General features: G+C 31.9%; 2 protein-coding genes across 2 annotated transcripts; both read left to right on the top strand.

Annotated features, from left to right (window-relative positions):
• Window positions 1–1659: 1659 nt before the first annotated feature.
• LOC108220328 (ATP-dependent helicase rhp16) lies at window positions 1660–11830 on the top strand. Its single transcript, XM_064085744.1, has 16 exons — window positions 1660–1702; window positions 2166–2369; window positions 6072–6898; window positions 7501–7623; window positions 7716–7789; window positions 8473–8533; window positions 8641–8787; window positions 8876–8961; window positions 9571–9637; window positions 10064–10183; window positions 10488–10655; window positions 10916–11020; window positions 11110–11262; window positions 11423–11511; window positions 11596–11676; window positions 11758–11830. Exons 1-16 carry the CDS (start codon window positions 1660–1662, stop codon window positions 11828–11830), a joined length of 2421 nt encoding a protein of 806 aa, XP_063941814.1.
• A 12075-nt stretch (window positions 11831–23905) lies between these two features.
• On the top strand, window positions 23906–27005 carry LOC108195607 (amino acid permease 6). Its single transcript, XM_017362591.2, has 7 exons — window positions 23906–24130; window positions 24450–24677; window positions 25307–25400; window positions 25487–25683; window positions 25909–26054; window positions 26136–26363; window positions 26468–27005. The coding sequence occupies exons 1-7, from the start codon at window positions 24052–24054 to the stop codon at window positions 26891–26893; spliced, it is 1398 nt and encodes a 465-aa protein (XP_017218080.1). The 5' UTR covers window positions 23906–24051; the 3' UTR covers window positions 26894–27005.
• The last annotated feature ends 663 nt before the right edge of the window (window positions 27006–27668 follow it).

Raw genomic sequence — 27668 nt, 5'->3', positions numbered from 1 at the left:
TTGTTCCTGAATCCACGTTTAACTCACCCTACAAGATTTCATTTTAACTACTTTCCCAGTCCCATAATAGTAGTCTGTTTTGAAATTTTTTTGTCATAGCACTTGTCTACTTTTAGTTTTCAATGCAAATATATTGTAATTATTATAAAAAATACCCTTCTTGAAAGTTGTATAACAATTAATGAGAGTTGAATAAGAGTCTATATTCATACATTTATCGATTATTCTTTGGTGTGCGCATGGGCAAATGCTAATCCCCAAATTTCATGTATTTAACACATCTTCATTGGCTAATACTTATCAATAATGATGGAGCCTATATATACAAAAACTTCACCAATCAAAACAAGTTAAATATATCAAATTTAGCACTTAATATGTGCATATGGACTCACACTAGCCGATTACTACATTACTTAAGGGATATAAGTGAGAAAATATTATTTAATTATTATTTTCTTAATATGCGTAAATTTTTCAAAAGAGACTTGTATTGTGGGACAGAAGAATATTTTCAACCTGAAATTAAAATCAACTGTAATTAATCATATCTGAATTTATCCCCCCTCTCATGAGAGTCGGCCGCTCCATCTCCCGCTAACCCTAGCCGTCTCCACCTTTTCTATCAATCTCTATCCCTATCTCCTTTCATCTTATCTCAATTCTCAAGATGCCCCTTCTCCATTTAAACAACACTTCTTCTCTCCTTTTTAATTATCTATCAATAATCCTCTTTGTTTGTTTCTTCTTCAAAAAAATCGATTCTTGTTCCAGAATATTCAGGAAAACCATTTGGGTGTTTTAGTTGTCTTCAGTCTGAGTTATTATTTGTGTGTTTGATTGTCTCGCTTTGCGCGATGTGTTTATGTTGAAAATGAATTTTACGGTATATTGAGAGATCTGGATATCTCCCATCAACAACACTTTCGACAGATCTATAGCTGGTGTCCGACAGGTAGATGGCCGGGGTGCGTTTGGAACGGTAGTAAAAGTCGCATGTGCTCACTCTCGCAAAATATATCTGTTCATAACATGAGATCTTTAAACTCAGTTTTTGCAACTGAATCCTCTAAACATTGAACTATCCATGAAATTACTGTGAGGGTCAATTGTGAAACTACTATTTTCAGGGGAGATGCATGTTGGATTGTTCAAGAAACCATCATCTTCATTTTTAATTTGAATTAAGTTAGTTAGCAATCCGAAAACAAAGCGGCTAATTATTTAGTTCGTCTATTTGTTTTTCAAACTCGTTGCATGATTAGTCGAGGTTTGTCCTGATTGAGTCTCTATCAAATATTAATGAAATCCGCTATAAATTTTGGCTAAAATAAAATAAAATCATAACTGAATTTATCACCCCGTTGTCGTAAATTTTTTTTATGAAAAATATGATTAATTGCATCAAAATCCAAATCAGCAAAACCGATAAGCATCAGTTTCATCGTAAACATCACCCGATGCACAAAGGAAATGAGATGAGGTCGCGTGTGTGGCACAGCCCAAGTGGAAAAATCCAAATAAACTTTTTCCCGCTCAGCTATAAAGAAGCCACGTCGCACAAGTCATTACAACACTGCTGTTCTCACTCACTCTTATCTTCTCTCACTGCTAGCTGCACCGAAAACCCCTAATTCTCTCCGATCAATTCCGTTCACGATGAATCCCAACGCCGATCCCAATTCTCTACTTCCGATCAAGGGTATAACATCTCCTCAACTCTTTATTATTTGGTTTTATGATCATTTCTTCAACTTACTCATCAAGATTGTTTAATCACTAGATCGCTATGTAGATATCTGTACTTGCATGATAAGTTGATAATCGTGATCTTTATGCATGCTGATTGTCTACTTAATTGGGATTTATATCGAGTTTCGTGTTAAAATATAACATAAAATCCATCTGGGGCCTTCTTCTAACACTTTAAGTTTGAGATGGATTGGTTCTCGACATGATATCAGACTCTCACGAGGGGAGTGTTGAAATATAGCATAAAATCAATTTGGGGTCTTCTTACACCCTTAAGGTTTTAGATGGATTGATTATCAACATTAGGGGATTTATAATTGTGTTGAAAGATTGTTGAATTCATACATGTTTTTTGTATATTCGGTCTTTTTTCTGTTAGTGATTAGATTATTTATATATGAAATGTTGAGCAGGAGATGATTATCAGCAAGAAGCAAGCTGGGATGAAGGTAGTGTCACTATGGACATTTCGGATTGTGAATTAGGTGATAGAAAAGAATTGATTGTTGGAAACGACACTCAAGGGAGAAAGGAAAGCCCAATCTTGATGTGGAAAGCTTGGGAAGATGAAAATGCCAGATGGTTAGAAAACATACAACTAACATTTTTTAAGATGTGTAATTTTTTAAAAGGGACATGTAAAATGGGATCGCGGAGTATTTTTTCGAAATCTCTACATAATCTATTAGATCTTAAAGAATTGTTTTGGATTCACATTAAATCCCTGTTAACTCTACAAAATTTTATCTCAACTACTCGATCCATGTAAAATCAAAATCTATTATAATTTATTAAAATTCATTAATTGTTATTAATCATATCTGAAAAAAATTCATATATGAAATGAATATCTTCATCTTTCAACCTTTTACTAACAATAGCATTAATATCAGCAAATTTGTAATTATTGGTGGTGTTTGTTTGCAAAAAGTGGTTGGCTTCTGCTTTTAAAAGGGACATTTAAAATGGGACTAGGGAGTATTTACTTCTCATTTCTACTTCATTTCTTTACTATAAGCAAGAGGTTAATATCAGCAATATTTGTAATTATTGGTGGTGTTTGTTTGCAAAAAGTGGTTGGCTTCTGCTTTTTTTTTTTGAAGAAAAGAAAATAATTCATTAAATAATAGCCATACGGCATCTACAAGAATGATCGAATCGAACAAACATAGAAAAAATTAACATGCCTGTCTTCATAGCCAAGATGAGACAAATAAGCGATGTTGAAATTGACGATGGTACATATATAGATCCTTGCTCTGTGTTCACCATCTTTTTCAAAAACTCCGTTTGAGCTATCAACCACAAATGCAATTCCCGAAAGCTTTTATCGATGAATCCAAACCAACTCTCACAAAAGAGGAGAGAAAATCACACACTCTCACTAGGGAGAGAAATCAAACTATAATCAAAATAAACTAGAGAAAATCCAACGAAAAACTAAAGCAATTAGATCTACACCACGACACGTAAGAGATAATCGATCTACCCACAAATCCAAAAAGCCCTCTGGAAGCGAATAAGAATGAAAATCAAAAGTTCCGGTGATATAGATCTAAGAAACTTTCCCTCTTGAAGAAGGAGATTTATTAAGAAAATCAATGGAAGAAGCAAGAACAATAGCTTTTAAAAGGGACATTTAAAATGGGACTAGGGAGTATTTACTTCTCATTTCTACTTCATTTCTTTACTATAAGCAAGAGGTCACTTCTTTTAAGTTAACCCAAACGACCTCATTATTAATCATATCAGAAATGAATACCTTTCCTCTTTCAACTTCTTACGAAAGATATTACCCCCTTCGTATCTAAATATTTGTTCATGTTAACTTTTGATTAGTGATCGTACTTTGATTGAAATTTATACGTACGTACCATATAATTGGGAAAAAAATAATATTCCCTCCGTTTCAATTTACATGTCCACTTTAAAAAAAAGTTTGTTTCAATTACTTCAACTTATAATGTAAAATTATATTTTCAAACTCAATCTACTTCACATATCTCTTATTTATATTTCCTAGATCAATTTCATACCACATATTATGATCATTTGATGTAATTAGTTTGTAAACTTTCACTTTTCTTAAACTATGTGATTGTTTGAAGGCGGACATCTAATTTGAAGCGGAGGGTGTATATCATTAGAAAGTATATTTAATCTATTTTAATATGCAACTTTCAAATTTTAAAAATATTAAATAGACAATTTATACTCCCGCCGTCCCAACCATTTGTATACATTTGGTTGGGGGGGATACCAATAAAAAGTGTAAAAAATGAGTAAAATTATATAAAGAGTGTGTATAGTGGTGGGACCTATTTATATTTAATAATAGATTTGAGATAGTGGAGGAAAGTGGAGGAAAGTAGTGGGTGTAATACTGTTTATATTATTATAGAATGGAGTCATGGAGATAGTAGAAAAAAGTAATTGGTGTAATATTATTTTATACTAGCCTTTAACCCGTGCGAAGCACGGGCGGGTATATACTTCGTAATTTATTATTAATAATTCAAATTTTAACATCATTTATTAGTATTTTAGCACTAATGGATTGAATTTTAATTATATTATATTATTCAACTGACTATATTTTCTCCCGATTACTTAAATATAGATTATATATCTTAATATATATATATATATATATATATATTAGGATTTTAGTACATTTAATCCGAATTTAGTACACGTAGATTTAAAAATAAAAAATCAGAAAATTCTAATTTTTTCTAAACATAGCCGATCGTGTAATACCTTTGAAAGATTCAGTAATCTAATCAATCGAATTCCAACGTAATTTTGTAATCTTGGTTTTTTTGACAACAATAACTTTTAAGATTAGAGTTAGAAAGGGTTATGTAATGGTTATATTGAAATAGAACACGTTAAAGTTAAAAAGAGTTATATGAGGGTTCTTGTTAAAAAAAGATATTCAAAATTGTATATTATAACTTTATTTATAACATCATTATAATTTTTTTAATGAAATATTATATGATAATGTATTTTATGAGTGTTTTTATTATTTGAAACTGTTTATAATACTAATAGATTCTACATTTGTAGACTTGTAGTACCAAAAGGAGAGTACCAAACCAAAAAATATAACTAAAACCTTGGACTACAAATTATACTCATGTTGGCTTCTTATAGTATAGTATAGATAATATAGATTATAAAAATTTACTATTTTGAAATGTATATAATTGGTGGGACGTTGCAAAAAGAAAACTGTATACAAATGAATGACACAGAGCTAGTAATATTTAATCAAAAATTTGTTAATTTGACTCATGAAAAATCAAAATGGACAAGTAACTGGGTGAAGAGAATATTGAAGATTAATATTCTTAAAATTAATAGATTTATAGGTATGTATTTTGTATTCTTAAAAATCTCTACATGATCTACAAGATTTTAAATGATTGTTCATGGATTCATATTAACGCCCCAATATTTTATCACAACTACTCTACCCTATATATAATGAGAATCTCCTATAATTAATTAAAATTCATCAACCGCTATTAATTATATCTGAATTGAATATCCCTCCTTCATCTTCCAACTATTTTACAAATAATATCATTAATTTAAACCAAATCCATAATTCTCTTAATCATATATGAAATGAATGCACCTCCCATCTTTCACATTTTTACAAAAAGTATCATTAATTTTACAAAATCCTCTGTCAAAATCAGTTTCATCGTAAATATCACCGAATATAACTATAAATACCCCTCGAAACTTCATCACCATTCACCATTACCGTACTCCAAAACACCGGTACACAAAGCAAAAATCCAAATAAACTCTTTCCCGCTCACCTACAACTACTCTTCTCACGCACCGATGGAGCCCCACCCAGATTTCAACTCTCTATCTCCAATCATGGGTAGAACATATTTTTACTAGCTACTGAATTTTATTATTTAAATCGCCTTGTAAATTATTTGTTTTATCATCATTTCTCCAACTCACTGATATGTGTGTATCTTGATCAAGATTGTTTAAGCACTAGATCGCTATGTAAAGATCTCTACTTGAGTACTTGCATGATATATCTCTAGTTAAATGGGATTTAAATCGAGTTTAATTATTAGGGGATTTTATAAATGTGTTGAAAGATTTGTTGAATTCATACATGTTTTTTTTTTGTATGATAATAGTTTGATATAACGACTCCGTTATTATATACTCCCTCTGTCCCAACCATTTCTTTACCGTTTTGGGGTGTTTTATTCAATTCCTTATATTTATTCGGGATTTTCTTTTGTTACTGATTAAATTATTCATATAATGTTGAGCAGGTGATCATTCTGGTTTGATGTGGAAAGCCTGGGAAGAAGACCATTGGAGATGGTTACGCTCTCTCAACGATGCCGATGCAGACATAGATTTGGCGAATGTCAATGATGTTCTTGCCGAGACTGCAGAACCGCCGAGCAGTGTGATTATGCCTCTGCTGAGGTATCAGAAAGAGTGGTTAGCGTGGGCGCTGCAGCAGGAGGAATCTGCAGCCCGGGGAGGCATACTTGCCGATGAGATGGGGATGGGCAAGACTGTCCAGGCCATCGCACTGGTCCTGGCTAAGAAGGAACTTCAAGGAGCTGGGGATGGAGATTTCCCCCAACAAAGTTCATCTCTTGGGTTGCCAAAAGCGAAGGCGACCCTTGTCATATGTCCTCTCATTGCGGTGACGCAATGGGTCAACGAGATTAGCCGTGTCACGGTGACAGGTAGCCAAAAGGTGATGGTCTATCATGGATCCAAGAGGGGCAAGTCCCTTCATGAATTCTTGGATCATGATTTCGTGATTACCACGTATTCTGTCGTCCAAGCTGAATACAGGAAGTTTTTCTTGCCGGAGAAACAAGAATGCCCTTGGTGTGGAGAGTTGTTTCACGAAGAGTTTTTTGCTCTTCACCAAGATAATTGTGTGTGTTATCCAGAATATGTTTTGGGGAAGAACAAGCCGTTGATAAAGTGTCTAAAGAATAAGGAACCTCTAAAGAAAGGGAAGAGGTTGAGTAAGGACAAGGCCTCTGGAGCTGGTTCTTCAACTAATGATTCGGAAGGAGCTGATAAAGGCCCACATTTGTCCTCCGTGGACTGGAACCGAATAATCTTGGATGAGGTACGTTTTTAATGACTAGTACTGTTAAAAAGTGTCTCAAACTTGGCTGCTTTAGTTGATGTGTCTTTTGTGTGTGTGGGCACGCTGATATATTTAATTATTATACCTCCTCGTTATAGGTTTTCAGGCAGCATTGAAGTTCTTTGCGCAGCATTGAATCCAGATATTTATAGATGAATTATGAGCTACCCACATTCATTTATGCAAAAATTAAAAACATATCTATGCAGCTCCTGAATATATGTTTATGTGCTTATGTGCATATTTCAAGTCATTGAACAGCATGATCTATGGAAAAACTTAGAGATTAGCATGTTTGACTATGCCATCAAATATTAAAAACTTGTTTTGATGATTTGCACTGCGAGATATATAGCATCTTCATGAGAAAATTAATAGTTTTATTTGTTGTTAATTAAATTGGGTTTCATATTAATTATTAATATTTTAATCAGCACTTTAAAAGCATATAGTACTTGTTCACATCTAATCATTTATTTTGAAAATCGGATGCTTACTGTTTGGAGATGATGGATTAATTAAGTTAGAGTTGTAAATCTACTGTACAAGTGTTGTAAATCTGTGTTCTATTTTTGTTACAGGCTCACCATATTAAAGATAATCTAAGTAGCACTTCGCATGCTGTTCTTTCCTTAAACTCTACCTACAAATGGGCTCTAAGTGGCACTCCCCTTCAAAATCGTGTTGGAGAACTTTACTCACTTGTAAGATTTATGTACATGAGTTAGCTTGATGTGATAATACAATTTAATTTATCATGGTTTATATGTAATTACTTTTCTGATTTTTGGCACAGATCCGCTTCCTCCAGATTTTTCCATATTCTTATTACTTTTGCGAGGATTGTGATTGCAGATCACCTAATTGCAGGTATTGTTCAGGTTTAAACTATCTTTCCTGAAATAAATGTTAACTGTGCTTGTACTCGACCAGTCCATTTTCTTTTGTTAATTTATCAATTTGCCTCTGAGTTCATAGCTCAACAAAGTCAATCATTGATCATCTCCTGACAAATCTGCTAGTTCCGGAAATAGCAAAATATAATTTGATATGCCAGAATCTAGTCCTGCATTTCTTCAAATATCCAGTTCAGCTCTCAGTGTTGCATCTGGTAATATATGTTGCTATATATGATCATGTATGCCCTCATAGTTATTAAAGGCGCAAAACACACCAATCAAAGTGCAATAGTGGTCCCGGAGCATAAGCGCAATGCGTTTGTGCGAAGCGATTCAAAGAAGCGAAGCACATGCTACATAAATACTCTATATATACATGCGTTGATGCTAAAACATGGTAAGATTGAAAATAAATATAGTGACACCAAAATTATAAAACAAAGTCACAAGAGTCGATTTCGAACTTGTGCTCACAATTACAAAGGATATTAACTAGCGACTAAAGTCTGTACATTCTTTAAGATAAATTTATCGTCTTCTCCATTGATACTTTCAAAATTTGCATCAATATAATTAGAGTCTTCTTGCTCTTGTATAATTTTTGATATAATAAACTGTTTGTTATCTAATATCTTTTATGTAATTACCTTGCAGTGTAATTGAATGTTCAATTTGCAATCATAAAACTTACAGACACTTTTGCTGGTGGGACAAAGTGAGTCGCAAAATTCTAAGTTTGTGTATTGTGTCTATTAATTTGAGGATGTATGGAGAACATTTTTAACTAAAATGCTAACTTCATGTGACATTGTGACTCTGAAGTATATTACCCGACCAATAAAATTGGGAGGACATACTGGGCGTGGCAGAGATGCAATGCTTTTGCTGAAGCATAAGATTTTGAAAAGTATACTCCTTAGGCGTACTAAAGTGGGTAGATCTGCTGATCTTGCACTTCCTCCGAAAATGGTAACTTCAATAATTTCTTATGCTGTAAGGCACCAAGATTTGCATATTTAATTCAGTATGTCATGCGATATATATCATTCTTTTCCAGATCTTTTTACGACGGGACTCGCTGGATATCAAGGAAGAGGATTACCTCAGATCATTGTACAACGATACTCAGGCCCAATTTAACACGTGAGTCAACTAATTATTATCAATTTTGTTTAAAATATTTATTCAGGGATCATTAATTGGTGGACCTTCTTCCAAATTCAATGTAAATATTCGTTGTACATTATTCCTAGATCTAGCTCCTCTGTGATTTTAATTTTATTTTGTTGATGGTTCTAGCTAGTTTTATTGGTTTTTATATGCCTGATTTATAGATGACCTTTGGACAATGCATTGTGATCATTTTTTAGGTTTTTACCATTTAAACATTAGTGATTACACATCTGGAATGGTACATTTGGAATGATAAGATTGCTCAAACTTTGATATTTTGTATCATTTAAGCTGGTCACTTACTTAAGTTTTCTTTTGTAAAATACTTTGAAAGTAGAATAACTGAAGTCAGATAGGGCCGAAAATTACTTTTGTACGTTTTAGTTCCAGTAGCTCACTTTCTGGAATAAATATTATGAAATAACTCAAAAGGAGTGGGAAAGAATTGTCTCACTGACAAAATATAAACATATAGAAACGACAACCTTTATGTTCTGTGAGGTATTTTCCATCTAACATGTTTTTAAGCTGGGTCTTAAAGTTCTTCTCCAGTATGTCTGAATATTTTCTCACGTGCAGATATGCAGAAGGAACTGTTGTGAATAACTACGCCAACATCTATGATCGCCTCATGCGTGTTCGGCAGGTGGATGATTTACTTTCTATTGATAAGCGTCTTTAATTATACAATCTTCTTAATATATTGCAATTACCTTTTCTGTGTTTTGGGTACTTTCTAAAATAGCATTTTATCAGTATATGTATCAAATATCAAGAGGAAGGAAAGTATTTAATTTAGCTTATAAATATTAATTATGTATTGGGTTACTTGAAATACTCAATTGATGATTACCATTGTCGAGATGTAGTATGTATGAACACCTGTTTTTATTTGTTTTTTTCCGGGTGGGTGGGGGTTGAATGATATTGCCTGCTATTATTCCTTTCAGGGGGTGCTAGTCACTTTTAACTGTGACATTTTGTGAATATCTTTTACAATGCTCTGCTCAATTGATTATGAGATATTGTTACCTTCTTTCAACTCTAACCATAATTTCTGATTGTATAAAAGGCTTTGAATCATCCGTACCTAGTGGTATACTCTAAAAATGCCCTGAGCCAATCAAGTGTGGCGAATGATGATGGTGAAGTAAAATGCGGGCTGTGTCATGAATCTGTAGAAGATCCTGTGGTGAGTGCATGATTTATTTTCGAGTATTATTCTCTTTAATAATGTGTTAATTCTCATTTCTCCCAAGCCACATAATAACTTAATAAGAGATTATATCTGAAGTGAAATGCTATAATGTGTGTCTTTTTAGTAAAAAGAATATAAGAACATTTCTCATAATTTGCCTCCTTTTTTAGTAAACAGGTTTAGTAAAATGAATTATCTCTGGAATATTTTGATATAAATATAACTATGATTTCTCCTTTTTTGTTTTTCTTAATAATACTCTTCCGCTTATTTTAAAACTTACTACTAATTATTCCAGGTTAATGCATGTGGACATACCTTCTGTCAATTTTGTATGATCAACTTCTCAGCTAGTGCGGGACAAGGCTCATGCCCTACATGCTTCATTACAGGTTTTAAGAGCTCAAGTATTCTCAACAGAATTCGGCTTCATGACTTCAAGACTAGTACAAAACTAGAGGCTTTGGTAAATTGTTGATTATCATTTTAGAACTTTTCCATTGCTGTCTGTAATGTTTTTCTTTATTGATAGTTTTTGGTTCTCAATGGCCTTCTTGACGATATGATAGGAAGCTGCTAAACTAGTCATATTTACTAAATTGATATTTCCTAAACCGATTCTTTAACACACCCTTGATATCAGTTTGAAGTCCAGATTTCCAACTTAGAGCCTGTTTCTCAAATTGTTAGTGCTTTGACTAAAATGAAATTGATTTAATTATACAGAGGGAAGAAATTAGATTTATGGTTCAGAGGGATGGTACTGCAAAAGGAATCGTTTTTAGCCAATTCCCATCATTCTTGGATTTGATTCACTATTCGCTGCAGAAGGTGGGTGATAATTTTACAAGATCTTGTTTTTAATATCTGCTTCTTCATCAAGTAGACTAATATTTCATTGACGTTGAAATGTTTTGCAGTCAGGAGTTCAGTGTGTTCAGTTGGATGGATCTACTAATATGAAGGCAAGAAATACTGCCATCAAAAGGTTTAACGAGGACCCAGATTGTAAATTATTTCTGATGAGCTTGAAAGCGGGAGGGACTGCACTTAATCTCACAGTGGCATCACATGTAAGCGAATACTCTTTTGCTATATCTGAAGCGTAACCATATATCAATAGGCTTTGTTTGTTTTCTTTATTGCTTTCTTCCTATTTGAAAGGAAGGCCGACATTTATTTTGATGTTTTAAAAAAAAGACTTAGTGTATTTTTGCTGTTTGACCCATGCAGGTATTCTTGATGGACGTGTGGTGGAATCCTGCAGTTGAGCAACAGGCTCAAGATAGAGTACATAGAATTGGGCAGTGTAAACCTGTGAGGCAAGTGCCTTGGCTATATAGTTACTTGCAGTCTTCGAGTACTATTGTGCAACCCTTCTTCTAAATCTCTTGTGAAATTTGTAGGGTTGTGAGGTTCGTAATAGAAGGTTCAGTTGAAGAAAGAATCTTAAAGTTGCAAGAGAAGAAGAAATTAGTATTTGAAGGGTATCTATTCATCTAATGCTCCAATGTTAAATATTCATTGCTCAATCTAAATCGTCTGATCTATATCCTGCCATTTTACAGGACTGTTAGTGGGTCGGCCGATGCACTGGGAAAGTTATCAGAGAGAGACTTGAAATTCCTGTTTTCAACATAATGCTGTCTGCAATTACATAGAAGGCTTCTTGCACATCGCCCGGGTGTGGCCGCAGGAATAGATATCTATATGAGAATTCCAGTTTTCTAAGAGTTAACTTTTTCTTTTCGGTTGATACCCAGGCACACTAGAAATGTGGGAGCTAGGTTCTCAGAATATAAGAGAGAGAAATTTGTTACTTTGTTTTTGGATTTTTCTTAAAACATATATATTCTATCCCTTATTATTTCCAAATTTTCTGTGATCATATCTACAACATATTAAGATTTACATTTTAGTCTCAAATTATTATTACAGGTGCCTCGATCGTGTCCTTCTGATTGTGTATTTATGCACATGTTAGTAATGAATTCCCAGCACGACATCGGATCATGTAGTTGTTTCCCGAAATGGCTGTGATTTGGTTACTTCTCTTTATAACACCCCCGAAAAGCTACTTGTAATGGCTTTCCATCAGGCTCTCCTCGTCAAATCTGTCGTGTTTGTGCTTGATGAAGAAAACTAATGTCACTGCTATCTTTATTGTTATGAATTAACTCCGGTCATGCATCATGCATGTTGTTAGCAAACTTGGTAGCTAGAGTCCTGCATTGGTATTGCACATGTTCAGTGTATAGAAGAGTCTAGAATCATAGGGTATCCTGCTCATTGTTCTGGTTGTAGCAGATGGACAAAGAGGGTTGGCTGTGGTCCTCGGATTATGCGCTTGTTTGGCAACGGTGAAAGCTAGTGGCTTAAAACTGTTTTTGACTTTACCTAGACATGTTAGGTCATAAGTCACAATTTTAAACTTGGCAAACGGCTGTATGTGTTGCTGTTTTATTCAGTTGGTTATTGCAAGCACTTTATCTCTCCCAATTATCTTTTTTATCTCAGCTATCATATGCATTTCAAATAATCTTTAGTGATCATAATGTACAATGCATCTGCTGCATGTTCAAGATACCCCGAGCGGTTCGATTGAATCACACTACAACAAACTGGCCTATTTACGATGGAAATTAAAACTCATACCCTTCATAATCATCCTGCTTAGATACTATTAGCGCTGTCTGCACGAATCTAATTTCAAATGCCAATATATATATATATATATATATATATATATATAGATATATAGATATACATATATAGAGAAAAGTTCTATGGAGACTGAATTTTGTGGAGGATGGAGAGACTTAATCACAGCCATTCATTTCTTACACATCCAAGGGCTCATGTTATTTGTCCTGCACATTCGTTTTCTCTCCTTATCATGTCCTGCACTTCTAAATCGGTGAACAACAAGCAGTACTTCTAAATCCCGCATAACATAAAATAATAATTCCATAATATTGGTGTTCAATCACCGAAATCTTAACAAATAAAAATAATAATTGCATACAAAACAAAGATGTAGTTGGACATTGCTATGATTGGCACTGAACTCAATATCATTGTTCCGCAACGAATTGAATTTGTTGCAAGACAAAATAACACTTAGATATATCACAAATATGCGAGACAAATTATTAATATTACATCACTAGAAATGCAAGACAAGAATAGTGTAAATTATAAAGATAATTTTGAATTAAAACTAAAACAAGAAATGCAGGACAAGAATATTAATAATACATTACTAGAAATGCAGGACCAGAATAGTGTAAATTATTAATATCACATTACTAGAAATGCAGGACAAGAAATGCAGGACAAAGAATATTTAATCATGTCCATTAATTGTCAGATTATTTTAACGGTAGATTTTGTAGTCTCTAAGGAATCCAAAGTTTTTGGTCTCCATTGAGCCCAACATATATATAGAGTAGTACTCTAATAGAAACCAAATTAAAATAAAAACTAGAAACTAAGAGCCCAGCCCATCCGGTACAGTAATTTAGAAGCCCAGCCCAGAATAATACAACAATAACACGGGTTTTCAAAAATTAAAAATATACACACGATACACACGAAGCCAGTAACGTCTCTCCCCACCATTTTACTGTTCCTCTCCACCACTTTGCCGAGCTCCAGGTACGTCTTCAATGGCAGTTTCTTCAGATTTTAACTAACATTACGGCACTAATCAACGATTTTACAGCTTTTCGGAAGAAGTTAGAGGCGAAAATCGCATCTCGTAAGCGCAACTTCAAGCATAGAGCTAAGTCACTCGGAAATTCGTTTAATAGGTACTTTAATGTAGTTTAGTAGTATTTCTAGTTAGTGAATCATGTTAATCATCTCGTTTTTGTAGTGTATGTTCATTTTTTTGAATTTCAAGGGTTTGATTGTATATATAATATTGTGAAAACTGACATTGAACTACTAATGTTCTTCCGTAGCAGCTATTAATTACCTTTATTCACTGTCAAAATTACCTAAATCTGGCTAGAATTAGAGGAGGTATGTTAAATAAGGGTTTTATCATTATTTTTTTAATGATTTTTGATTTATAGTTTTTAGTTGTGTTCATATGTTGATTTTGTGGAATAAAATGTTGATGATTTGTTTGATTGTTGATATCAGTAGTTCTATGAATATAGTTTGGTTATTTTTAAGTTTTTGAGATGTTCTGGATGTATGTTGAGAGTAGTCATATTGCTGTTTAGTTAGTGATATTGTTTAATATGCATATTGACGATAAATATCTAGTGTATGATATAAATGTTGATAGCATAGTTGAATTTGAGATGCAATTTAAGGTTTATGAGCCAAATGTTGATACGCCTACAGATGAATAGATGTGCTCTATAGATACTCTCTAGTTGATAGGATAGGTGATTTCTCTTGGTTTAAATGAGTGACGTAGTGAACTAATTGAATGAGTGAACTGTTCATACCTAAACAAGTTAAAGCTAGAAATAGGATAATCTGCAACCTTCATGTACTATATAAAATAACTAGTAATGTTGCTAGTGAATTGTCCGTACAAAACGTTGTAGTGAGAGTGAAAACAGAGTAGCTTCCCAAAAAGGAGGCACTAGGAAAAATTTCACATGAATAGTGTAATTTATGCATCAAACTATTAGTTGATCATAACAACATCTTTTCCAAGATATATAGCTAATTAGTGATATTGTTTAATTTAATATGTTTCTTAATTAGTGATTGTTGAGATAAAACTTAATATGTTTCTTAATATGAATGTACTATATTAATATATCTCTAGAAGTAGTCAAGATAGTAGTCCTGTTCTTCAATATCACTAAAATATGTTTCCCCTATCACTAGAATATACAAGGTGTATCACTAAAGTATATTAGCTATATCACCTATTAAAGTTTTATAAATACAACTGCTATGGTATAGAATTGTGACTATACTTCTTGTTAAATAGTATATTTTACATGGATTTGCTAGTTTCATGATTTTGCAGGTTACATAGTTCAATGCTGAAGAAAACATGACTACCAATAGCATACCAGAGAAAAGTCCACTTGTAAAAGTCTATCTACGTCCAAATAACAAAACCAAATCTACTGTTGGAAGAAATATAAAAATTTTGCCATTATAAAATTTTTATACTATGGCAGGGTACCGGATGTCTTGGTAATATGTAATTTTGTCATTCATTTTAAATATAATTAATCAAGCACTATTTTCATTCCACTATACTAATAAATTGCATTTTTTTTACAGCATTCTCACTTTTGCCATTATATAAGTGACAAAGGAAATCCAGGTTTGGCAAAGAGAGTGCGGAGATTGAAGCCTAGTTATTTGAGTATGCCATGGCAAACTACTAAATATTCTACTGATTGTGGTATTTTCCTCATGCGCCATATGAAAACTTTCAAAGGAGATACCAAAAATTGGAATACTGAGTTAGTAGGAGAAGGGGTGAGACTAGTTTCACTAATCATATCATGCATACTTATATTACCATCTCACTGATACATATTAAGCATTTAGATACATTCTTGTTATTACTATATTATAATACTTCCCCATCTATTATGTATACTTATATTTTCTATCCAACTAATTTAACATATTATGCAGGCAACACAGGATAAACAAATTAGTAGGCTCAGGTTCAAATACAACACAACAATTCTCTCTTCACAACTAAACGAATTCAGAGAGCTATCATCGCAGAAGCTACAGCTTTGTACAATACAGCTGAAAATCACAATATAATCAACATCGTCCTATCTGGAAAAGCTGCAGAGAAGTTTTTGAAACGTGACAAAAAAAAATCTGGAAAGTAGGTGAGATTTGCAGTGAACCTCATAAGTTCATTCCTTGAAGTATTAAGAGCCAATTCTCAAGAAGGACCATCAAAAAATAATCAACCAAATGAGCAATGAACTATTTGTCATGAACTACTTTACTATGCTACATAGAGTATGGATTGTATTACACTAGAAAGTGATTTAATAGCCTACAAAGTATATTAGATGGCAGCATTGTTATGATACACTAGAAAGTGATTTACTGCATTATTTTAGTATGGATATGCTTATTTTGGACAAGTATTTTGAGCAATTAAAAATGATGATATTCCAAATGCAATATTAATATTTGGCTTGGTTACTTATGTTTTATAATTGATTCATTTAACTTTTATCATTTTTCATTGTTTTCATAACACAGTAAAGTAGAATATCACTAAAACCACACATATCACTAAAAGCTGCAATGTATACTACTAAATTACACTTCTAACACCACTAAGTTATACTAGCTATATCACTAAAAATCAACTAATTTTTTGTGCTAAATTTAAAAAATCCTGTTTACATATTCAATATAAAAACACAAATAGCAGTCACTCACAATGTATCAGTTCTAATATGCTTTGATCTACACCTCAGAAAATATAAAATTGAAATGTACTAAACATTTTATAAAGACAACTACACATGGTCTTTTGAAAATGAAAATTAAAATCATATATACAAGATATTCGAAACTATAGTTTCTCCTTCCTTCTTTTTCTTTGGACAAGTTCTCGAGTCATGAGTGGTTGCCGAGCATTATTTACATCTTCGAACTCTTTTATTTGTTTTTGCCATTGATTTATGTCTATCACTGACAAGCCGCTTGAAATAATTTCCCTTGTTCCTGGAAACATTTGGTGCAAGAATGGTGACCTCTTCAACCGGCTGTTCACCTACCATAGCTGCCATATGAACCTTTTTAGTAAAATCAACAGCATCTGGAATTTCTGCATGATATGCCACATACAAAGGCGATGCTTGCTAGCAACCAAATCATTCTCACCACAAAATGAAGCTGGCACAGATACCTTCATTGCAGGGCACTGATCAGTTATAAAGACAACTGGATCGCGTCTCATGTCCTTGACAAAATGTTTAAAAGCCTAGTTATAATGAGCAACATTTTCTTTCGATAACAAACAAGTAACAAATGTAACACATCTATCATAGATGTTTTTCAACACCAGTGAAAGGTGTAAAAATCATATTATACCTGAACAAACATAAAACAGATTAAAAACCATAATAACTAACATATGCTACTATAATATACTGTAGACATCACTAATATATATTGAAAGTATCACTAATATAAACTGAGTTTATATTGGTAAATGGCTTTGATGACACTTACAATTAGCCTAAACAAACAACATCATCACCCAACAGCTAATATTATTAGCCTGTCAGCTACTGCTAAACTCCAAACATATCCACAAGTTTTCTCCTTGTTTCAAGATGTACTATTAACATCATCGCAGCTCCTCCAGATCTTTACAAGTATCGCACAAGGCGTGGATCTAAACTCTAACAAAAACAAAAACTCTACTCATTTATGCATAAAATCAATCATACATTAAATCATAAATTGAATCATAACAAACTTATGATTTATGAACTACTAATTACAGCACCAATACAATAATATACAACTATAAGAACAATAAATATCAAAAAAATAACATAAATCACACAAATCATCAACATTATACAATTAACAACAAAAATACCTAATCTACAAAAATAATATGAGCATAACATAATTGTAATCTGATATAATCATCAAATTATATCAACAACAAAAACGAACCTAGGAAAATCTAAATTTTTACCTTGATTATTACTAATCTTCGTTAAATCGGATATTATCATCTTCAACATAGCGTCCTTGAGCTTCAATAACACTTCCTCGAGCTGAATTAACTTTTAATCTAAATTGTTCGAAGAAAGCACAGCGTCGAACTAAACACGGATTACGGCGAAGAGAAATCGAGAGAAAGATACAGAGGAATAAAGGGAAATCGAGTATATTCAGAGAGAAATCGAGTATAAACACAGAGCATGGCGTAAGTGATGTTTTAGAGAGAGAAAGTCCTCCATAGAGGTGCTGAAATTATGAAGGGAGGAGAGAGAAACCAAAAGCAATTATGGTAACTAATAAAACATTATCTTTGCTTTTTTATATATTTTTTAATTTTATTGTTTTAACGGCTGTGATTGAAACTATCTTATATTAAATAGATGGACAAGATTGGTTTCTAGTTTTTATTTTAAAAAAGGTTTCTATTTGATCATTGGCATATATATATATATATATATGTAACTTGAGATATGAAATGCTGATTCGTGTGATTCATATGCTCTGTGTATGTGGGATTCACATGGTCTGTGTATGTTGATTTTTGCAATATTCTATGGCCTCGTATTGAGTAGGGCATGTTGAGTAATGACATATTATGGCAAACCGACAGTCTGTTTGAGGCCGTCGTTTTGAAGTGCTCTCCTTAAAAGTGTTTTTTTAGAAATTACCGCTTCCGTTTCAATTTACATGCCCATTTTCAGAAAAAAAAAATTGTTTTAAATTATTTGTCCACTTCAACTTTCAATGCAAAATCATATTTCCAAAGTTAATTCTACTCCACGTATCTCTTATTTATATTTGCCAGATCAATCTCACTCCACATATTTTGATCATTTAATGCAATTAATTGGTGAACATCTACTTTACTTAAGCTGTGTGATTTTTTTAAAGTGTACATCTAATTTGAAACAGAGGGAGTAATAAATGTTTGGTGTTTTTTTTTATATTTGCATATATTGTGATATGATTTAAAAGTATAATATATGTACGAGGTTGATGATGAAATATGTCGGCAAAAGCTGACACAAAAAAAAGCAGGAAATCAGCTTTTTTTAAAAAGAGTTTGTTCTTAAAAGTTGCCGTTGAATTTATCAACCCGTCCTTAACATAATTTTCGTTAATAAGCTCTTATTGCTATCTAAATCATAACAGCAAATCCTTAGTTATATCTTAATAGTAAGATTGCATTTTAATAAAAATTCAAATAAAATACATATTAGCACATGACTTGATATATATTAATAATGAAATTTTAATATAATGATGAACTTGATTATAATGTACCCGTCTCACTAAACTTATTTTTCATAGATAAGTGTTTATATTCGGAGAAAAATACATAAAACTCTATTTTTCTACTTTTTCCCCTCAAATAAGTCCTTATTTTTGTCACATTATAATATGAAACACGTTCTCAACATCTATATCTAAAAAATTATAAAAATATACATTTTTAAAAGAAAACAAGTCTATAATAAATCCTTAATTTATTTGCCAAACAAGCAAAATATGTTAATAATGAAATTTCAATATAATAAGGATTTAAATAAAAATACATTAACTGAATCCAACTTCATTATACCATTTTCACAAAACTCTATTATTAAAGTTATTTTTCTTCTTTATTACCTTCTTTTTAATATCTATAAAAAGAATTATTAAGACATTTATAAATAAAAAAGTGATTGTAACGGAATATCATAAAATTATAATTGAAAAAGTTTATAGATAATAATATAATTATCCGAAAATGATAAATTATTCAAATAAACATGACTTTCATGTATCCAGGGTAATCTATGATCTTTTCTCCATCTATTCAAGAATCTTGAATGTCGATTATAGTCCTTGGAATCACATTGATTGTTGTGACTTAAATTTATTGTTGTGAAATTTTTAGAACTATCATATGGCACGTTTTAATATAAAAAGTCAAAAGTTTATTATATTCTACATTATGTATTCTATATATTATAATTATAATTGTAGTGGTAAAACATTGTCAAATTCTTTAAAGTACAATTTTGTTTAAGTTTTTAAAGACCAACTTAATCATCATTTAATCAAATTTTAATCATGCGGCCGGCAATATACTCAGCTTTTTTTTAACAAAAATTAATAATCTTACCGTCAACGTCAATTGCTGAATTCCGCACATTACTCCACTAAATTAAAATAGTCGTTACATCAGGACAGAGGACGCTACACCATATATAGTTTTCAGCAAAATCTGAAAAAATGTGTTTAAAAGCCCAAAAACTGTTGCTAAAAGCAAAAAAAACATGTTATGTCTGTCAAATTTCAAAAATCACCACTACCGTAAGGGTCTGAGGTAACATCTTTAATTGTTTATATCCACACCCCAAAAAGTGTAGGTGAAAACCCTCTATACTAACACCGTGAAATATGTGGCTACACAGTTTTTTATTTTGTTATAGACATATGCCAACACCAGTTTCTATATAGTCACACCAGTTACAGTGTTGTTGTAAATCTATGCCTACACCTATTTATTACTATTGTTACATTGAGTTAGTTATATATGAAACACTATTTTTTAGTTACACTTTTGAACATTATATATGCCTACAAATACGTATATTATTAATTACACTCTTGTATTCTTTTGCCAACATATACACTTTAACACTTTATTGTCAATAGCTACATTTTCATGTAAATTATCAATACTTTAATGTCGGAGTAGAAAATCTTGAAGGGTGAGCAAATTCACATAATCAATATTTTACATCATTTTAGCAAACCATCTTAATCTTGAAAACGATCTAAAATCAGAAATTAGTAACATATACTTTCAAAACATTTAATGTTATTTGTTTAATTTTATATGGTAAACATCTACATCACCCTTAAATTAATAAATTATCACATTCATTCTTATTATTATATATATATTTAATAAATCATATATTTAACACTTAATTATCACTTTAAACTATTTTGAATTATAAGCCAATAATCTGAGTTTACTCAAATCTGTTCTCATATAATTCATTGAGGCTAGCTGGAATGAATACTGTTACATATCTCAATTTTTTTTTCGAAATAACATGTCAGATATATGATTAATTTTAATTTGTTGATTAATAGGCATACCGGAATTACATTATTGTATGAGTTGAATTATTTATATATATTTATATTTATATATTACTAATTAGATTTTAGAAATTATACGAAAATCAATCAATATACTTATATAAAGGGGAAGCGGGAGGCGTGTCTGTGGCACCTCTCACATCGCTCCGCTCTATTTTTCTAATTTTTTGGAATTTTTGGATGAAAAATATCAAAAATTAGAACTACCTTTTTTAGTTTCGGGTATATTAGAAGCAAGTTTCAAAATCTGATTTTGTATCAAATTTTTAATGGAATATAGTAGCTTGAAAGTTTTAATTGTTTCAAATTATTTATGGAATATAGTAAACTGAAAGTTTTAATCTGATTTTGTTTCAGATTATTTAATTATGGGAAAGAGTAGCACACTGCACCTATGAATACTCCAATAGATTGTAGAGTTTTGGATCATCTAAACACAAGCTCCTCTCTCTCAATACTACAATCCTACCTCTCTTTGGTTATAGTTCTCTTGCTCGATTTCTAACTCGGTGGTGCCATTCTTCTGCAACGATAGAACGATAAGTGAAGGCTCTTTATACACTATTAAAAAAATAATTGTTGTTGCAAGCAAATGTAATTATAAACCGCTTTGTTTAGTCCACAAATCCAAACACGGGAGAAAAATATAGTCTTGACATGATATTGATGGATGATATCAATAAATTAACTATTACTGATTTATGTTTGTTGGTTATTCTTTTATAATATTTATTTTGTTCACCGGACATGTTTGTTGTTGTTAAGTTTTATATGATTTACTTTGTATATAGGAAAAAATTATTCATGCATTATCTGCTTTTCCGTTCAACCAACTTTTAAGTGAAGGCTGTTTATACAGTATTAATTAAAAACTAAAGGTTGTTAAGCAAGGGTAGTTATATACCGCTATCTCACAGATTTAAGTTAAATGTTTTTCTGCACAACCAATCCAAAAAAATTGGAGGAAGGTGACAATGTAAGAACATGATTACTTTTCAAAAGAAAAACACAAATAAGATTAAAATTCGCCATGCTTTAAATTACTAATTACGTGTATAAATTTATTTTCATTTTTTCATCATAAATTATAGTCTATATATTAGTATTGGTATTATATCAAGATTTTTATAATATAAAATTTATTGTATCAAACAAATATTAATTTTGAAATATTAATATACTTGTTATAGACAACCACAAAATTATGTTATTCTACAAATATTAATATTGAATTATTAATATAATTTTTATAGGCCGCCGCAACGCGCGGCTTCTCAGATTTTGAGAGGCGTGTAGGTGGCGCCTCTCAGATAGCTCCGTTCTATTTTTCTAATTTTCTGAAATTTTTGAATGAAATATATCAAAAATAAAAACTACCTTTTTTATATTAATTGATATGGTATATATTTTGGCATAAGATTAATCTAATTTTGTTTCAGATTATTTATGGAATATAATAGTTTGCAAGTTTTTTTAATCTGATTCTGTTTCAAATTTGATAAAAACTACCTTTTTTTAGATTAATTGATATGGTGTATATCTTGGCATAAATTAATCTGATTTTGTTTCAGATTATTTATGGAATATAGTAGTTTGCAAAATTTTTTAATCTGATTCTATTTCAGATTATTTAATTATGGAAAAGAGTAGCACACAATTCTCTCTGCACCTATAAATACCCTTATAGGTTGTAGGGTTTTGGATCATTTAAACACAACATTCTCTCTCACAATACCACAAACCTACGAGGCGCCACTATTTTCACCATCTACATCTAATACAATAATGAGTTACACTATGATAGATGTTTTGAATGTCGATAGAGATGATTGATTACAAAAAGTAAGAGTTTGTCGGATGTGAGAGTAGACTGCTATCTTATGAATTTAAATTGATGTTTTTGCGGACAACTGGAGTCACTAATATACACATGCATGGATTGGAATTCATACGTCTCGACATGATTAATGTTCGTATAAGTAGAACATAATATTTATTCCTATTAAAATTGGGGAAGATTTCGGAGTTGCATCTCAATATCTTTTTGACTTTTTACGCACTTATGTTCTTGCAAGTTTAGTGTCTGTTTTATTGGTCAATCAATGGGGCCGTTTGGGCAATCCTCAAAAAAGTGATTCTTTGCTTAAAGTAAAGAAGTGGATTAGAAGTGAAAAGTAAAGAAGTTAATAAAGTGTTTGGAAAAGAAGTAGAAGCTCTGAGAGAGAAGTTAGCATTTTCAGTTTTTTAAAAGTGTTTCTACTTCTTTACACAAATGGGTCAAGAAAAGCAAAAACCAGAAGCGGCTTCTACTTCCTCCAAACAACACCCCCAATGTATATGGCTATATATAATCAATCAGTTTTGTAAAAGAGTTGTATGCTTTTTACATGCAGGACATAATGCATATGTCTAAGAAGTAGTGTTTGGAAATTAATGACAATGTTAGTGAAAAACATGATTACTTTAAAAAACCACAACTAAAATTAAGATTCATCATGTTTTAAATCAATAATTATATGTAGAAATTTATTTTCATATTTTTACTCATGATTTATAGTCCAATTTTGTAATTTTATATATTAATATTGGTATTGCATCAAGATGTTAATAATATTAATTATTTTATTCTATCAATATTAATTTTGAATCATTAATATAATTTTTATAGACTGCCACACATTTATTTTATCTTATAAACATTAATTTTGAATCATTAATATAATTTTTTATAGGTCGCCGCAACGCGCGGTTTCTCAACTAATATTATTTTAAAATATCTAAGTATTTTTTTCCTTGTGCAAATTCGGTCATAAGTCCTAAATATATACGGGAGGTATATGGCATTAACGGCAAGTGTTAAAAGTAAGTAGTAGTAACAATATAGGTAGGGAAAGTGATAATTTGAGAAGAATTAACCCCTCACGTCTCTTCATCATCACCCCTAAATACTGGTAGCGATATGCTTCACAGTTCCCACATTTCGTAAATTACAGTACTTCTGTTGAAAATATCACACTTGCAGAGATTAAAAACAAATGAGTTTGGTCGACGAAGCAGCAGCTGCAGCAGATGATCATCCGCCGTTGGATGATGACGGCCTTCCAAGAAGAACTGGTACAACTCAACACACACATCTATATATATTTAATTTATATATTCTACAAATTAACACTGTCTTATAGAATCCGGCCTTTGTCACAGCCTATATTACTCGGACTCGGTCAAAAATGTCTGACATCAATATGGGTTAACGAATGAATATGTGTCGGAGTGTCGGACTCAACGATAATTTGAAAATTTTATATATTTTATATATTTTTGACTTAAAATAAGTGTCGAAGTGTCCATAACTATAATCAGAGTGTCGAGTATCGAGTATCTAGGATATTACTCGGACACAAATTGTTTAATTAGCAATGTGTTACATGGACAGGGACAATGGTGACGGCAGCAGCTCATATAATAACCTCGGTGATAGGATCAGGAGTTTTGTCATTGGCGTGGGCCGTAGCTCAGCTGGGCTGGATTGCTGGCTCTGTTTCTCTCATTCTCTTCTCGATCATCACTTTGTTTACTTCTCATCTTCTTGCTGATTGTTATCGTTCTTCGCAAACTGGCAAGCGAAACTACTCTTACATGGATGTTGTCAACTCTAATCTAGGTAACTCATTTCTCTACTTCAGGTTAGACAAGCCTTCAAAATTAGAATTTGCTAGCATTTTCTTCTTGATTGATAACATAAAACCTATTTGTGACATACTAGAACGGAGGTACGATTTGATCAATTTCAATTTCAGAACTCCTTTCTGCAGAAGTCTGGTTAACATTATTCTAAAAGCAATTGATGCATTCATCAAACTGTTGATCACTTTTTGGTGCGTTTTTCACAAAAAATTAGGATTAGTCCCCAGTTTAGCTGCAATTTGCCTTGATTGATGGATGCCTCGTGGGCTTGTATTGCTTGCTCTTAGGGCAGGCACTGTGTGGTCAGAGGTCTAAATTAATCTAAAGCACAAATCTTTTAATTTTAGGAACAATATTATATGTTTCGCAAATGTAATAGGAGTATTCTAGATCAACATTTGTTTTATATATTAATTTATCAACATGCTAAACTGAAATGATCCTGAAGATTGTCATATATTAGATACTTAACCAATCTTGTTAGGGGATCCTTTACAAGTTCTTTTTTAATCAAAATTCTCATTGATAATGTTGAAATCAAAGGGGTAGTAGCTTCATTTGAGGAGTTAATCAAGTCATTTTTTTTGTGGATCTGTACGGACGCAGGCGGACTTCAAATCCAGCTTTGTGGAATTGCTCAGTATAGTCTTCTCTTTGGACTAACAATTGGCTATACTATTGTAACATCTACTAGCATCCAGTAAGCATTATACAAAAGTTCGTATAAATGTGTCTGTTATCATAGTTCATTACAGAGTATTTTTGATATGCATTGATTTTTATTAGGTTGATTAAGTGTGGAAATGATAAGGAGTGCCGTGCATCAAACAATCTGTTCATTTTGATCTATGGGGTGGTGCAAATTGTTTTAAGCCAAATACCGAACTTCCACAAGCTTGCATATCTCTCCATAGTTGCTGCTACTATGTCTTTTGCATACTCTTTTATAGGCATTGCCCTTTCCCTGACGAAAATAATTCAAGGTAATTCAGTCCAATACGATACACTTTTTTCTTCTCTCTCCCTCCCTCTCTCTCTCTCTCTCTCTCTCTTTCGTGTGGGGTGGGGGGTGGGGGGTGGGGGGGTCTCAGAGCATCATAAACTTTTGCTAAGACTTACAAAGTTATATTTAAAATTGTACTCATACATGTATCTCTAAATCTGAGTCGATTTTCTTTTTGCTTTTGATTTTTGGGGTACATATGAAGGAAATGGACATTTCGAGAAAAGTCTAGTAGGAGTACCTGTTGGATGGAAGGGTCAAACCAAAGAAGATAAATTATGGAATGTTTTTTCGGCCTTGGGAGACATTGCTTTTGCTTATGCTTTCTCCTCAATTCTTACTAATATTCAGGCAAGCTACAATCTCCCTTTTTTCAATTTACCTAGTCAGCCAATCTTAAATTAATGGATCTGTTTTCTTCACAAAATTCAGGACACACTCAAATCGAGTCCACCTGAGAAAAAAGTAATGAAAAAAGCTACTTCACTTGCAATTCTAGTAACTACTGTATTCTACTTGTCATGCGGCTTGATTGGATATGCTGCATTTGGAAGTGGAGCACCAGGAAATTTGTTAACCGGCTTTAGTTCCTTCAAGCCTTTTTGGATCGTGGATATTGCTAATATCTCCATTATTATCCACCTTGTTGGAGCTTATCAGGTAATATTATTATTTCCACTCTGAAAAGATTCGTCAACTTGTGCAACCTTTAGCTAATTTCTCATTAAACTCTTCTATCCATCGCATGATTAAATATTAAGCAGGTAATATGTCAGCCGATATACGCATTTGTGGAAGGTTGGTGCATTAACAAGTGGCCTCAAAATGAATTTATTACAAGGGAATACTCTATCAACTTCTTAGGAATGGGAAACTTAAGCATCAATTCCTTCCGGTTAGTCTGGAGGACAGTGTTTGTGATAGTTGCAACTGTTGTGGCGATGGTATTACCATTTTTCAACCAATTTGTTGGCCTTCTTGGTGCCATAACCTTCTGGCCTATGACGGTTTATTTTCCAATTGAGATGTATGTTGCACAGAGAAAAATCAAAAGATTTTCCGGAGCATGGAATGGCCTGCAAATATTGAGTTTCTTTTGTTTGATAGTATCTCTTCTAGCTGCTGTTAGTTCTGTTCATGGCCTTGTCATGTCCGTTCAGAAATATAGGCCCTTCCAAAATGTATCCTAATGTAATATGGTGATTTCTTGGTCTTCTTCCATCTTTCTTTCTGCATGATTTAGTGAAGTAGAATTAACTTGTTTGTGTAAGTGTGTAAGAAAGTTATAAATTATCTTTTGACTTATTCTTGTTTTGATTTTCAAAATTTATTTGAATCACTTTAAAAATTAGTTTGTAGATGTTTATTTTTATATTACTAATGTATTTATCAGTTTAATTTTTTTAATATCGACGAGTTCTACCAGAACTATAAATTTTATAAATCTATAATTTTCTTTTTGAATAGTTAAATTGCAACCAAAATTAAAATTATACACAAATTTATGTCCTATTATTTATATATAGATTCAAAACAAGTAAAAATATTCATTGATTTTGAATAATTTTTCTCGTACCGTTTTTGTTTGTGATGTGATAATATTCACAACAATTATAGAATCTTAAAATTTTATTTTGATATCAATCATTGTTAGTATTCTAAAAAAATACTCGATTTACTAAAAAATTTTGATTAATTTTTTAAAAAAGATTCACCGCTTTATCAATTATATTCCAATATTAATAATCCCTGATTTATCCAAAACATATTTCATAAATCTCGATAAATTCTGAACTGATATGTCAACCGATTAGTTCTGATTACTGATTTTCAGAAGATGATAGACTATAGTTTAAGAAAAATAAAAATAGAACATTCCTATTTAATTCATAGGCTTGACATTAGTGTTGCTATTAAGCAATTACATGCGGCAAAAGAGACGATGTTTTTTTTAGTGTCTCCTCT

The sequence above is a fragment of the Daucus carota genome, chromosome 1 (assembly GCF_001625215.2).
Source record: "Daucus carota subsp. sativus chromosome 1, DH1 v3.0, whole genome shotgun sequence".
Classification (NCBI taxonomy): domain Eukaryota; kingdom Viridiplantae; phylum Streptophyta; class Magnoliopsida; order Apiales; family Apiaceae; genus Daucus; species Daucus carota.
This window is presented reverse-complemented; position numbering and strand designations above follow the sequence as displayed.